The sequence below is a fragment of the Dreissena polymorpha genome, chromosome 8, assembly GCF_020536995.1.
Source record: "Dreissena polymorpha isolate Duluth1 chromosome 8, UMN_Dpol_1.0, whole genome shotgun sequence".
In the NCBI taxonomy this organism is placed as follows: Eukaryota; Metazoa; Mollusca; class Bivalvia; order Myida; family Dreissenidae; genus Dreissena; species Dreissena polymorpha.
This window is the reverse complement of record NC_068362.1, coordinates 39,248,199-39,262,204: the sequence shown is the minus strand read 5'-3', so window position 1 is coordinate 39,262,204 and position 14,006 is coordinate 39,248,199. Positions and strand designations below refer to the sequence as shown.

At 36.8% G+C, this 14,006-nt stretch overlaps 1 protein-coding gene across 20 annotated transcripts in view; it reads right to left on the bottom strand.

The window, feature by feature from the left end:
* Window positions 1-392: 392 nt before the first annotated feature.
* LOC127840885 (uncharacterized) overlaps window positions 393-14,006 on the bottom strand; it is a 178,864-nt gene continuing 165,250 nt past the window's right edge. For 4 of the 20 annotated variants that reach the window (XM_052369320.1, XM_052369339.1, XM_052369338.1 and 1 more), the window contains 9 exons: window positions 6,674-6,818; window positions 5,962-6,052; window positions 4,752-4,922; window positions 3,768-3,981; window positions 3,367-3,511; window positions 2,822-3,050; window positions 2,137-2,285; window positions 1,422-1,557; window positions 393-611 (listed from right to left, as the gene is read on the bottom strand). In XM_052369320.1, the coding sequence (XP_052225280.1) occupies window positions 393-611; window positions 1,422-1,557; window positions 2,137-2,285; window positions 2,822-3,050; window positions 3,367-3,511; window positions 3,768-3,981; window positions 4,752-4,922; window positions 5,962-6,052; window positions 6,674-6,818 (1,499 nt within the window). Of the gene's footprint in view, window positions 612-1,421; window positions 1,558-2,136; window positions 2,286-2,821; window positions 3,051-3,366; window positions 3,512-3,767; window positions 3,982-4,751; window positions 4,923-5,961; window positions 6,053-6,673; window positions 6,819-7,056; window positions 7,175-8,916; window positions 9,008-10,344; window positions 10,548-12,384; window positions 12,529-13,157; window positions 13,365-14,006 lie in introns of those variants that run through there. The other 16 variants (XM_052369328.1, XM_052369326.1, XM_052369327.1 and 13 more) reach the window with 8 other exon arrangements.

Here is a 14,006-nt window from a genome sequence, read left to right as displayed (position 1 = left end):
CTTAAAGCAAGCGAAACACACATCATTAATATCTCTTTATCTAAACAATAAGAATACACTAACAAAGTATCAAACTCCTAGCTGCCTTATGTTTGTGTAAACTTTCATAGGAATCTGTAACATTTACAATAATATCAACACTGTTATTGAAAAGAAATCTTAAAAAATAATTATTGAAAAAGCCCATCCCTATGGTATTCTAGTATATAGAGCCCCTTCTTTTGTTACTCGGGAAACTCAGCTTGCTGTTCTCCGCAGCACTCGTGGGAGAGTTCCTGGCACTCAGCGAGGGCAGGCGTGACCCCCGGGCAGGTCTAGCCTGAACCCTTCCAGTTGGGTTGCCGTTGGTTTCGTGGGTGTCATAATAATCCTCGGTGGGTGTTGTGGGTGAGCTAGTCCCTGCTACGGGCATGTTGAATGCGGGAGATACCGGCAGTGGGATCAAAGATATCTTGCGTGTCTGACGCTTCTTGCAAAGGTTCTTCCATGACACAAATACCATGGTCATTTGCTGTTTTCTTGTCAAACGCTTCCACTTTGCGGATGGCTTTGTATCTCACAAACTCCAGATGCCAGCGTCTCCAAGCTTCTGAGAGCAGTTTCTCATTGTACTGAATAATGGAAAATAATCATCTTGATTACCATCTGTATTTCATACATGATTATACTACGCTTTTTAACTGTCGACCTTTAATGGAAGTTGAGAATCATTAAAAGAAGTGTGTTACACAAAAAGGCTGCTCCCAAATGTAAATACAATATATGTAATGTATAATTTCTAAGTTTGCTATACTTCAAAACAGCTTTAGTGCAATCAAAAACTCAAACAATTTTGTTAATGAAGATCACTAAAAAAATTGAAGAATTTCTTTATAAAATTAATAAATCTTGTGACTATCACAATACGATCTATAACCCTTTGCATGCTGGGAAATTTGTCGTCTGCTAAAATGTCGTCTGCAGAATTTCTAAAATTAGCATTTATTCGATTTTTTTTCAAAAAATACTATCAGAATAGCAAACAGTTTGGATCCTGATGAGACGCCACGTTTTGTGGCGTCTCATCTGGATCCAAACTGTTTGCAAATGCCTTTAAAATTTGGTTCCAGCGCTGAAAGGGATAATCATAAAACTTAAAAAAAGAATGATATTAAGATATCAAGCCTGTATTGAAAAACATTAAATGTGCATGCAATATAAATATAACTTGTATAAGATTACAACTTCACATGACGTGTTATAATAATAAATATCACTAAAATAAGCTGTTTTGATGCCAAAATGCACAATAACAAAGACCTCCATTTACAAAGACTGGAAAAACATCACTTAAATGTCATCATAACAAACATGTTAAGAGCTACAAGTCAAACTACCGGTAGGTTTAAAAAGGAGGGTCACCATAGCAACCCTATACATACCAAGCACTTTGCAGTAAAGACCATGTCCACCTTGTGTTTCCAGACCAGGGCATACTTGTTACAGAGTTTCTGGCGCCTTCTCTTTGCATGTCTTGTGGCTAGAACCTCGTTGTACCAACTTTGATACGCTTTATTGCTATAAAAGAATTTTATATGTTGATAAACAAATCTTACGGACTAAAATGTACTTTATAAAACATCAGGGGCTGTTTCATCAATGGCTGAAGCCCAGTTTATTGTAGTTGCAGTTTTAAAATGTTCTCACTTGCTCCAATTACATCATTTCATTAGAATGTTTTGTATTATGGCTGATTGTGAAGAATAATGAATATAAAGTCTAGACAGTTTATGTTTGAGACCTGAAAAACATAAGAAAGGATGAAAGAGTATATTGCCTTATGTCTCCCATTTTAAATCATAGGGACAATCTGGGCAATAAAAAAATCAATTTCACAATTCCAGTTACCCTCACTACTAGTTAACCCTTGCCCACTCAGAAACAAAGTGAAAATGACTTGCAAACAGCATAAAACCAGAACAGCCCGCGAGTAACTCACAGTCTGTTCAGGTTTTATGTTGTTTGCTGCTCATCAGTGTCTTGGGTTCGTAAAAGTAGCCTTTCAAACTTGAATCTAGTAAGGACTTATATCAAATGTAACTTTCTAATGTACCTAAGTGGTCAAGGATTAAACAAAGATAGAACTTTATTTAGTACCACAGCTGTTTGTTGTAGAACCTCAGAGCACGTTCAGTCTGCCTTGCCGTATGTTCACGCTCCTGTCGTCGCCTAGCAACAAACTGGCGCCACCTGGTGGCCGTTCTCTTGGCAAGGGCGTGCTCATGATACTCGTCAGCAATCACAATCTGTAACCATATGATTTGAAAAAGTGTTGCTAAGCAATCTGTAAGCAAGGAATTGAAATAGTGTTTCTAAGCGTTATCAAATCGCATTCCAAACAGCCAAAGAAAGATCTTTCAACCTGCAGCATGGTTGCAGCAAGTTTGATATAATTAAGTCAACATAACTTGACATTTCCTGGTGCAATTTCGCTCATTAGTATCGAACATTGACCTATATATATCATGACCAGATTCATTTTCAAGAAGTTTTGTAAAAATTGGATGAAATCTAGTTGATATGTGGGAAATTGGAAGTTGTACACTGTCTGACATGAGCAAACCAAAATCCACCATCTTTGGGGACATGAATACATGAGCTTTGTTATTGGAAAATCAGAATTAATGCATGTGTGTAGAGTATTGTTTTGGGGGCCACACTTTCATGGAATTGTTGGTTTAAAGGAAGTCTCTTAAAATAACAATCAGTGTAGGCGGAAAGTGTTGTTCTGCAAGCTTAGCATTAAACCATATTTTCTAGAACAATTCTGGTATGTACCAACCTTAAGCCTGAAGTCCCAGTGTGATAGAGCCTGTCTCATGAGCAGCATATTCTTCTCATGGATCACTCGTCCTGCCATCTCACCCAACTCCACGCAGTAGTCATACCGTGTCTTCACCAGGTACCAGTGGTCGCTGAGAATTCGCTCATTACGTTTCCGTGTGAATGTCTTCTCTAGGCGCCGAAGATTGTTCTTCTTGCGCGTGTAAAGCAGCCAGGATTTGAACACACTATAAGAATTTACAGTAATTACTATTACATTAATATCTGTCAGTATTTTGATACTTAATTACCATTCTGCTATTTTGATATAAAACATTTATTTGGACATTAATTTTTTTGACCATAAAATAAAATGCACATATGGTCTTATATCGAATACTTGTGTAGCGACCATGTTATTTACATTTTGTATTGTTCAAACACAAGCCCAAAATTATTGCAGACCATATGAAAAGCTCTGAGGCTCTATATTACTTAATGAGCAAATATAATAAATAACTTAAAAAAAATACATACAGGAAAAAAACTAAGAAATGTATTTACTTGAGCTGTATTTTGAGGTTGGCATGACCACGGATGGACTTTCTCGCCTTGGCAACATTGAACCAATACAGGAAGTAGGCTTGCTGGATGTGGAAGGATTTCCTCGACTGATAGGCCACCAGGCTTTCACGTCTCACTCTGCAACCTGATATACACAGAGGAGGTAAACTGGCAAGAGTTAACAAATGAAACTCTTATACATGGATAATGAAATACCCACTCTGATTTGCAGAACAACAGGTCAAAAATCAAAGGGGAATGCAATATTAAATGTCTCTAAACAATCGCACATACTGAAACTTTGCTGCATGTTGGGGAGCAAAATGTTTGATAAATATTTGTTGTTAAATCACTGTAAATTATGAGTTTATTTCCTTACAATCACCAACGATTGTCAATACCTTGTGCAGCCAGTTTCCAGTTCTGTAGCAGGGTGGTGACCAGCCGCATGTTGAACACACGCTCTGCTTGCAAGCACATCAACTGTGACCTCCAGGTCTCCAGGCAGTTGCCTAGCAACATCAGCTGTTTCCTGCCCACATACTCATTCAGCTGCTGGTAGCGCTCCTGGTTCCTGCAGTGAGCTTGTGTCCACTTTGTGAAAAGCAAGCGAACCTGAAACATGTGTCATGGTGGACCAATCACATTTGAAACATGTGTCATGGTGGACCAATCACATTTGAAACATGTGTCATAGTGGACCAATCACATTTGAATTTGAGCCTTTCTCTGGGAAAACTGGGCTTAATGCATGTGCATAAAGTCTCATCCCAGATTAGCTCGTGCAGTCTTCCTCCATTTTATGCTTATAAACATTTTCAGAAAGTTTGGAGATTGTAAAATACAAACTATTTGAGTTAATCCTTTGCATGCTGGGTAATTTGTTGTCTGCTAAAATGTCGTCTGCTGAATGTATAAAATTAGCATTTTCTTCGATTTTTTTTCCAAAGAATACTATCAGAATAGCAAACAGTTTGGATCCTGATGAGACGCCATGGTCTGTGGCGTCTCATCTGGATCCAAACTGTTTGCAAAGACCTTCAAAATTCGGTTCCAGCACTGAAAGAGTTAAAGAGTTGAAATAAAAAATAGCGGATGGACTGATAGACAGACATTGTGAACACTTTATGCCTTACCCCAGACATAACAAATTACACAATTTGAAAGTTAAATGATAATCTTTGATTCAGAAATTGTATCCATAAAACAGTTTAACACTTTTTCCTTTAAATTTAATTACCAAAACAATAAGTGGTAAAAATATTCTAGAACCAAGAGGAAATTTGCTATATACATTCTACAATTTCAAAACTATATTGGGCGTTAAATATTGGTTTACCGAGATAAAAGGACCCCAAATACTTAAAGGTTACCAAACAACATACCTTTTGCAACTGGAAGTGTTTTCTGAGTTGCCTTCCCCTGGTGGCCTGGGCCAGGTGGCGCCAGTGAGTGACAATCCTCAACACTCGTTTCTCCACAGTGCGTCTGTGAGCTGCGTGTAAAGCCAGTCGATCACGGTATCGGGACTGCCACTGGGTGAACACACGCTTGGCCTGGAAAAAGCAGGTTTTGAAATAAGGATTCCATAGCTTTATAAAACAAGAGCTGTGTTTTTGAATCACAATGCCCCCTACTTGCCGCTTTGAAGCCATATATTTGACCTTGAAGGATGACCTTGACCTTTCACCACTCAAAATGTGCAGCTCCATGAGATACACATGCATGCCAAATATCAAGTTGCTATCTTCAATATTGCAAAAGTTATGACCAATGTTAAAGTTTTGGGACAGAATGACAGACAGAATGACAGACAGACAGACAGGCCAAAAACAATATACCCTGATCATTTGATCTGGGGACATAAAAAAGCCATTTTCATTTATAATAGTGTTTGTTGCGATGACTACCGGTAAAGCACCTTCAAACAATAACTGCACTGGCTGATTAGGGCTTCACTTAACACGCTTGAATGCTTTATGCCTAGTTCTATTACAAAAATGCCTCATATTGATTTCAGTTTGATTAGGAAGAAAGTAATAGAATATTTTTTTGTTAGAGCAACCTATTGCTACGTATTGAAGACTTGCTGATAACAATCCCAAGAACATGAGAACAGGATATAAAAGATCACAAAAATACAAGTATGCAATTAACAATACAAGAATACAAAATTGCAATTCAAGATTGTGAAAGTAATATCGTGACCTCGAATTGTAATTGCATGTGATGGCATGTGATATTGCCTGTTCAGGTCCAGATTTAGCTCACATTAAATATGGGCTGTGCATTGTGAAAAGGGGTTTATTGCATGTTCATCAAGTGTCGTCCCAGATTAGCCTGTGCAGTCTGCAGGCACGGCACTTTACGCTTGTATTATATTTTGTGTTTAAAGAAAGTATCTTCTTAGCAATAATCAAGTTTAGGCGGAAAGTGTTGTCCTTGATAAGCCTGTGCAGACTGCACAGGCTAATCTGGGATGACACTTTACGCACATGATTTAAACCCCTTTTTTCGCAAAGCACGGCCCATATGTAATGAAACTATCAGTTAGATTCTAGTAGATTCTAGTATGTCAACACAGTATGTACCCACCAGTGCTGTGCATGATACCAGCTGACACTGAAGCTGTTTCTCCCGCATGTCCCTCTGCCATATCGCCACACAGTGCCACGAGTAGAGCACCCTGCACAGGAAATTAACATTGAGCCTTGTTCTGAGAAAACTGGGCTTAATGCTTGTGCGTAAAGTGTCATCACAGGCTAATCAAGGACGACACTTTCCACTTTTATGTTATTTTTAGTTTCAATGAAGTCCCTCCTTACTGAAAATCAAGTTTAGGCGGAAAGTGTTGTCCCTGATAAGCCTGTGCGGACTGCACAGGCTTATCTGGGAAGACACTTTACGCACATTCATTAAGCCCATTTTTCTCAGAACAAGGCTCAATTACAATATAGATACTTTTTTTTCCGAAACATTATTTAACCCTTTACCACTTAGATACATATTTTGACGCATTTATAGCCCCACACAAAGTTAAATTTACTTAGATACCTTTATTATTTAATTCAAGTTTTAAAGACTTCATTTCCAACTCAGAGTTACTGATGAGCAGCAGACAGCATAAAACCTGAACAGACTGGGTGTTACTGGTAGGCTGTTTGGTTTTTTGCTGGTTGCAAAAGTCATTTTCACTTTGCTTCGTATCCATGGGGAAAAGGCTTTACATCAATAGAAATGACGTGATGTAATTAAGAAACAGTATTTCCTAAAACAATGAAAAATGTTTGCATGTTATTGCTCCTACCTCACAACCAGTCGGTTGTCATGCCAACGGTTGACCCTTGCAAGTTTTTTGTGCTCTGACTTCCAGGTGTGGAACATCTTTCTTACAGTGGCTCTCTGTCTCTTAGCGATAAGGTGGGCAGAAACCATCTTGTGATGGTGATGGTCTGAATTGCAATAGGTAAAATGTACTTATTAATGGCAGTTTGTTATCATTTTATCACCACCTGTGGACCATATGGTTTCATAAATAATAAATGTGTGTATTAAAAAGAGTAGGAGAAAGCTGAGGACAAGTCTTTGTCTACTGACTGACAGATTAACAAAAAGACGTCACTAGTGATTCCAGTGTACCCCCTCTACTACGAAATGAAAGGAGTATAAATATTCCTCCCCCAACCCTACCTCTGGCCCATGTGGCCCAGGACTGGAAGATGATTCCCATGTAGTTGTGCCAGGTCTCTGTGTACCGCCGCTCCACTTCTGTCCTCTGCGTGTACCGCAAACACCACATCTTGAACACCTGGAGACAACACAATTACAACATTAGAGCATCGTTTTGTAAAAACTGTGATTAATGCACTTGCTTTAAGGTTCTTCCCAGATTAAATAATCAGGGAAAACAATTTCCGCTTTTATGGATTTTTTTTTATTTTAAGAAAGTCTCTTTTAAATAAAATTCCAGTTGAGGCAGAAAGTGTCAACCCTTATCTGGTACAACACTGTAGGCACATGCATTGAGCCCAGATTTCTCTAACAAGGCTCATGAGAAAGTATGTTTGGATTTTGTTTGCAGATATTTCATGGGAGTCAGTTGACAAAAAAAAAACGGTACAAGAGTTCTACTGGAATCAGCGGTAGAGGGGAATGGTGGAATACTTTTTTTCACTAACAATCCCCAAACCGCAAGCTATTTGTCTCAGCCTGTTAAAAAAAGCAATTCAGTCTCTATTTTGTATGAAAAACATTTGAACAACAATTCGTCTGTTTATCAAAAGGGAAACTAAAGTTTGGCCTCAATCCAGTTTGTATATTTTATCTTAGCAATATAGTACATTTTTATTTTAACTTAAGATTGTGAAATCTTTGATTTTTTCAATGTTAAACAACTTACAAACTTCTTTGGTTTTCGAACCACACATATTAAAAAGTTTACTTTTTGCTTTTGGGCTTTTGAACAATAATGTGAAATCATATGGTACCTGACACAAGTGCTCGTGTTTACATTTGTTCATTCACCATCAAATAAAGTAAAAAAAAGTCACAGAAATTACGACAATGTTAGTTCATAAAAGGTTCACGGACCAAGTGATATTTCTTGTTTTGTTCAGATTACACTTTAGGTGTACTCTGGGAAATCCGGACTTGTTGCGTCTACTAAAAGTGTTGTTCCAGATTAGCCTTTGCAGTCTGCACATGCAGGCTCAGCTAAGACAACACTTACTGCTTTAATGGCATTGTCCATACTTTACACACATGCATTATATCAGATCCCCTATTATGGCATTGTCCATACTTTACACACATGCATTATATCAGATCCACTTTTATGGCATTGTCCATACTTTACACACATGCATTATATCAGATCCCCTTTTATGGCATTGTCCATACTTTACACACATGCATTATATCAGATCCACTTTTATGGAATTGTCTATACTTTACACACATGCATTATATCAGATCCCCTTTTATGGAATCGTCCATACTTTACACACATGCATTATATCAGATCCCCTTTTATGGCATTGTCCATACTTTACACACATGCATTATATAAGATCCACTTTTATGGAATTGCCCATACTTTACAAACATGCATTATATCAGATCCACTTTTATGGAATTGTCCATACTTTACACACATGCATTATATAAGATCCACTTTTATGGAATTGTCCATACTTTACAAACATGCATTATATCAGATCCCCTTTTATGGCATTGTCCATACTTTACACACATGCATTATATCAGATCCCCTTTTATGGCATTGTCCATACTTTACACACATGCATTACATCAGATCCACTTTTATGAAATTGTCCATACTTTACACACATGCATTATATAAGATCCACTTTTATGGCATTTTTCATACTTTACACACATGCATTATATCAGATCCACTTTTATGGCATTTTTCATAGTTTACACACATGCATTATATCAGATCCGCTTTTATGGAATTTTCTGTACTTTACACACATGCATTATACCAGATTTTTCTAGGGCAATTCTCATATGTGCTCTGTGACCCACCAGTTTTTGTATCCTTATGTTCCTGAACTGTGCACCTTTGTCCTCTCTTGCTCGTCTCTCCCAGGCCCAACTGCTCCACGCAGCAAAATATCTGCAAATGGTCAGTGGACATGGATTACAGTACATGTCAGTAAAGAGTTGAAACTTTGAACAACAAAATCATCAATAGTGCAAAAGGCCCTAGGCGAATTAATTGAAACCCAACAGAACTGACCTGTTTTGAGTAGTTCTATGTTTTTGTAATAAAATTGAATACTGGTCTTGCTTTTCATCTCAGAACCATTTTTTAACACTACAGAACAATAATGGTCTGAGCAAATTTCAAGAAGATTGGGAAAAGAATATGACTTCTTGAATGTTCATAAGGTTTTACGGCCATTTATAAGGAAAACTGCACCACCAGAACAGACTGGTACCATATTCGAACTCAGCTAAGATATCATCATTACAAATGTTTTGAGCAAATGTAATGATGATTGGGCTAAAAATATTGATATTATATTGTTCAAGTGCTGTTTCTTTAATAAAGCCTAGCGACCTAGTTTTGACCCTACCCATACTTGGTCAATATATCATTGGAACAGATGTTCTTACAAAGTTCCATGAACATTGGGACATAAATGTGGCCTTTCCAGTGTACACAAGATAAATGTTGATGCTTGAAAACAGACAATGCACGATAAACAATACACAAAAGGTGATCACAAAAGCTGACCATGAACATGTTTTTTGTATCTTGTTCTAAACAAATGAAATTTTCAACCAAGCACCAAGATTGTTCTATGAAGATATTCTTTTCTTTTAAACCTTATGATAAAACATGGCATTTTCGTGATCATAGAAAAATAATATTTTCACGACTGGCAATATATTACATCATTCATGCTTCCATACTGTACAAAGTATTTTAGACAGCACTTAAACAGTGTATTTACAATTGCATTTACAAGTCTTTAAATAAACAGGAGATGTGTTTGTCAGAAACACAATACCCCCTACTGCGCCGCTTTGTAGCCATATATTTGACCTTTGACCTTGAAGAATGACCTTGAATTTTCACCACTCAAAATGTGCAGCTCCACGAGATACACATTCATGCCAAATATCAAGTTGCTATTATCAATATTGCAAAAGTTATGGGCAATATTAAAGTTTTCGGACAGACAAACTGACTGACGGACAGACTGACAGACAGTTCAACTGCTATATGCAACCCTACCAGGGGCATAAAAAGCATATGACCTTTGTCATGAGAAAATGGGTTTTATGTCATTTGCATCCTGCGTAGCCCGGTCTGGTAAAGAGCCATGCTATCCTCTATTAAGTCAGGCAAGGTTTTGTGGTTACAATAGCTGGAACTATGCTGACTGCATATGGCATAAGGTACATTTTCGCATGACGCGGCTAATATTAGGTCCCAATTCATACCGCTCCAGGAGTATTTTGTGGTACAGGTTTTTCAGTGTAGAGATCTTGCGGTATTCTGTGTACCAGGTCTGGTAACACTGCTGCAGCACCTTGCGGTTCTGTTTGTAGCGGAAGGATCGCTCCCGGGGGATCAGTGCCCGCTCCTCCTCTGTGATCGTTGTCCAGAGATGCAGGATCTTGTGAGCCTGATGACTCTCCTGTGCCTGGAGGAACAAACAGGTTTAACCTATTTATGCCTAGTGGACTCTCCTATCCTTCTAAATTGGATCAATTTATTTCCAAAATTAGGGATGTCTAGTATATTTATTTCTATATTTAGAATATTTCTTACAGAAATTAATTTGAAGCAAACAGTGCATACCCAGATGAGACACCGCATCATGTGGCGTCTCATCTGGGTCTACGCTGTTTGCCAAGGCCTTTTTTCAAGACGCTAGGCACAAACAGGTTTTACCCTTTCCCACTCAGAAACAAAGCGAAAATGGCTATGTGCAAGCAGCATAAAACCAGAACAGCCTGCGAGTAAAAGTTCAGTTTTATGCTTTTTGCTGCTCATCAGTATCTAAAGATTGGAAATAAAGCCTGTAAACTTGAATCTAGTATAAATTAAACTTTCTTAGGGCCTTCAAATGCATTAAAATACATATCTAAGTGGTAAAGGCTTAAATACGTATCTAAGTGGTAAAGGGTAATATATCTAGTAAGGCTAAATACATATCTAAGTGATAAAGGGTTAAATACATATCTAAGTGATAAAGGATTAAATACATATCTAAGTGGTAAAGGGTAATACATATCTAGTGGTAAAGGGTTAAATACATATCTAAGTGGTAAAGGGTTAAATACATATCTAAGTGGTAAAGGATTAAATACATATCTAAGTGGTAAAGGGTTTAAATACATATCTTAGTGGTAAAGGGTTAAATACATATCTAAGTGGTAAGGATTAAATACTATCTAAGTGGTAAAGGGTAAATACCTATCTAGTGGTAAAGGGTTAAATACATATCTAAGTGGTAAAGGCTTAAATACATATCTAAGTGGTAAAGGGTTAAATACATATCTAAGTGGTAAAGGGATTAAATACATATCTAAGTGGTAAAGGGTTAAATACATATCTAAGTGGTAAAGGGTTAAATACATATCTAAGTGGTAAAGGTTTAAATACCTATCCTAAGTGGTAAAGGCTTAAATAACATATCTAAGTGGTAAAGGGTTAATACATATCTTAGTGGTAAAGGGTTAAAATACATATCTAAGTGGTAAAGGTTAAATAGGTATCTAAGTGGTAAAGGGTTAAATACATATCTAAGTGGTAAAGGGTTAAATACATATCTAAGTGGTAAAGGGTTAAATACATATCTAAGTGGTAAAAGGCTTAAATACGTATCTAAGTGGTAAAGGGTTAAATACATATCTAAGTGGATAAAGGGTTAAATACATATCTTAGTGGTAAAGGGTTAAATACATATCTAGTGGTTAAGGATTAAATACGTATCTAAGTGGTAAAGGGTTAAATACGTCATCTAAGTGGTAAAGGGTTAAATACATATCTAAGTGGGTAAAGGCTTAATACATATCTAAGTGGTAAAGGGTTAAATACATATCTAAGTGGTAAAAGGATTAACTACATATCTAAGTGGTAAAGGGTTAAATACATATCTAAGTGTAAATTGTTAAATACATATCTAAGTGGTAAGGTTAAATACATATCCTAGTGGTAAAGGCTTAAATACATATCTAAGTGGTAAAGGGTAAATACATTCTTAGTGGTAAAGGGTTAAATACATATCTAAGTGGTAAAGGGTTAAATAGGTATCTAAGTGGTAAGGTTAAATACAATTCTAAGTGGTAAAGGGTTAAATACATATCTAAGTGGTAAAGGGTTAAATACATATCTAAGTGGTAAAGGCTTAAATACATATCTAAGTGGTAAAGGGTTAAATACATATCTAAGTGGTTAAGGATTAAACACATATCTAAGTGGTAAAGGGTTAAATACATATCTAAGTGGTAAAGGGTTAAAAGCATCTATCTCACCTTAGCTAGCCACTGTGGAAAGATGAGTTTAAACGTCTTCTGAGCGAAATGTGCAAGGGCCTGCTGATTCCTTTGCTTTTTCTGTTTGCGAGAGTCTCGGTACCACACCAAGCTTAACAAAGCCTTGTGCTGTATTATGTGATCCTGAAAACAATTGTGAAGTACTTTCAAACATGCAGCCATCATTGATTGAGATACATCTTTAATTGAAGTCATACTCAGTTACTTTATTCTAACTAATTAATGTGCCTATTTAGTATTAAATCAATTTATACTCAATAAATATCCTTCAGATTTACAACTAAAAAGTATTTCATCTTAATGTGCACCTGTATGAATAATAGAAATATTACAATGAAGAAATTGATTTACACTTCATACATCTTATAAATTGTGTTAGACTGAAAATTAATATATAGCTATTATAAATTGATACAGATGGGAAATGTTTTTTATTTCTTCATCATTCTTGACTTGACTATTAAACTTAGTGAACACTTAAAATACTGAGTATTCATTTGTTAATTATAAGTGTTACTTAAAATACTAAAATGTTAAGTGTTACTTAAAATACTAAAATGTTAAGTGTTACTTAAAATACTAAAATGTTAAGTGTTACTTAAAATACTAAAATGTTAAGTGTTACATAAAATACTAAGTATAAATTTGAAAATAATAAGCGTTCCTTATTAATTTGTAAAAACAGGAGTTTAAGTTTTCATTTCAACAGCAACATAATTTTGAACTCGTAGAACAAATAACTGGTAGATTACATGATGCTGTTTTGCCATTTTCATTGCCTGGAACTGTTTAAGCCATGCCGAGTAATGCTGTTTGACAGCAAGCTCCTGGTGAATGCTGATCATCTGTGTTGTCAGATTCTTGAACTCTCGCTGACGGGATGTGAACTCACGCCATTGGTCAAACACAACACTGACTGGCCAATGGCGTAAACGATGCACCACAGTAACAACGATCTCCTGAGAATGAAAGATAACGCAAATAAAAAGCATTTTGGGAAAACCAGCATTAATGTATTTGTGTACAGTGTCATCCCATAACTGCACAGGCTAATAAGGATTTAAGCTGAGAAGACACTTTCTTTTAACAAACAAAACCCATACACATGGACAGTGCAGTCCCTGATAAGCCAGTGTGGACTGCATAGGGTTATCTGGGATGACACTCTAAGCATATGCATTAAGCCCTGTTATCCCAGAGTGATGCCAATATTTAATGTGGAACTCCAGCGCTGATATCTGGACAGTAAGTTTATTAACTTCAAAGGGTCTTTTGTAAGTGGGAACCATTGCCAAAAGCAAACAGCATATCATAACAAGAGCACCGCCTTGCGGGTGCAGACCGCTCATCTATTTTTCTTTTTAAAGGTAAAGGAATACTTCAATAAAAAAAGAAGGATGGGTGGGGTGGAGAGGGGTGTATAGTGTGGGGGGGGGGGTCGGGGGGCTATAGTGTGAGGGTGTGGTCATTTATAAGATGATCTTTAAAAAAAAAAAGAAAAAAAAAATGTTTTTTTTTGGGGGGGGGGAGGGGTATGGGGGATGGTTTGGGTGGAGTCTATTGTACTAAGTCAAAAAAGGGCCATAATTCCGTCAAACAGA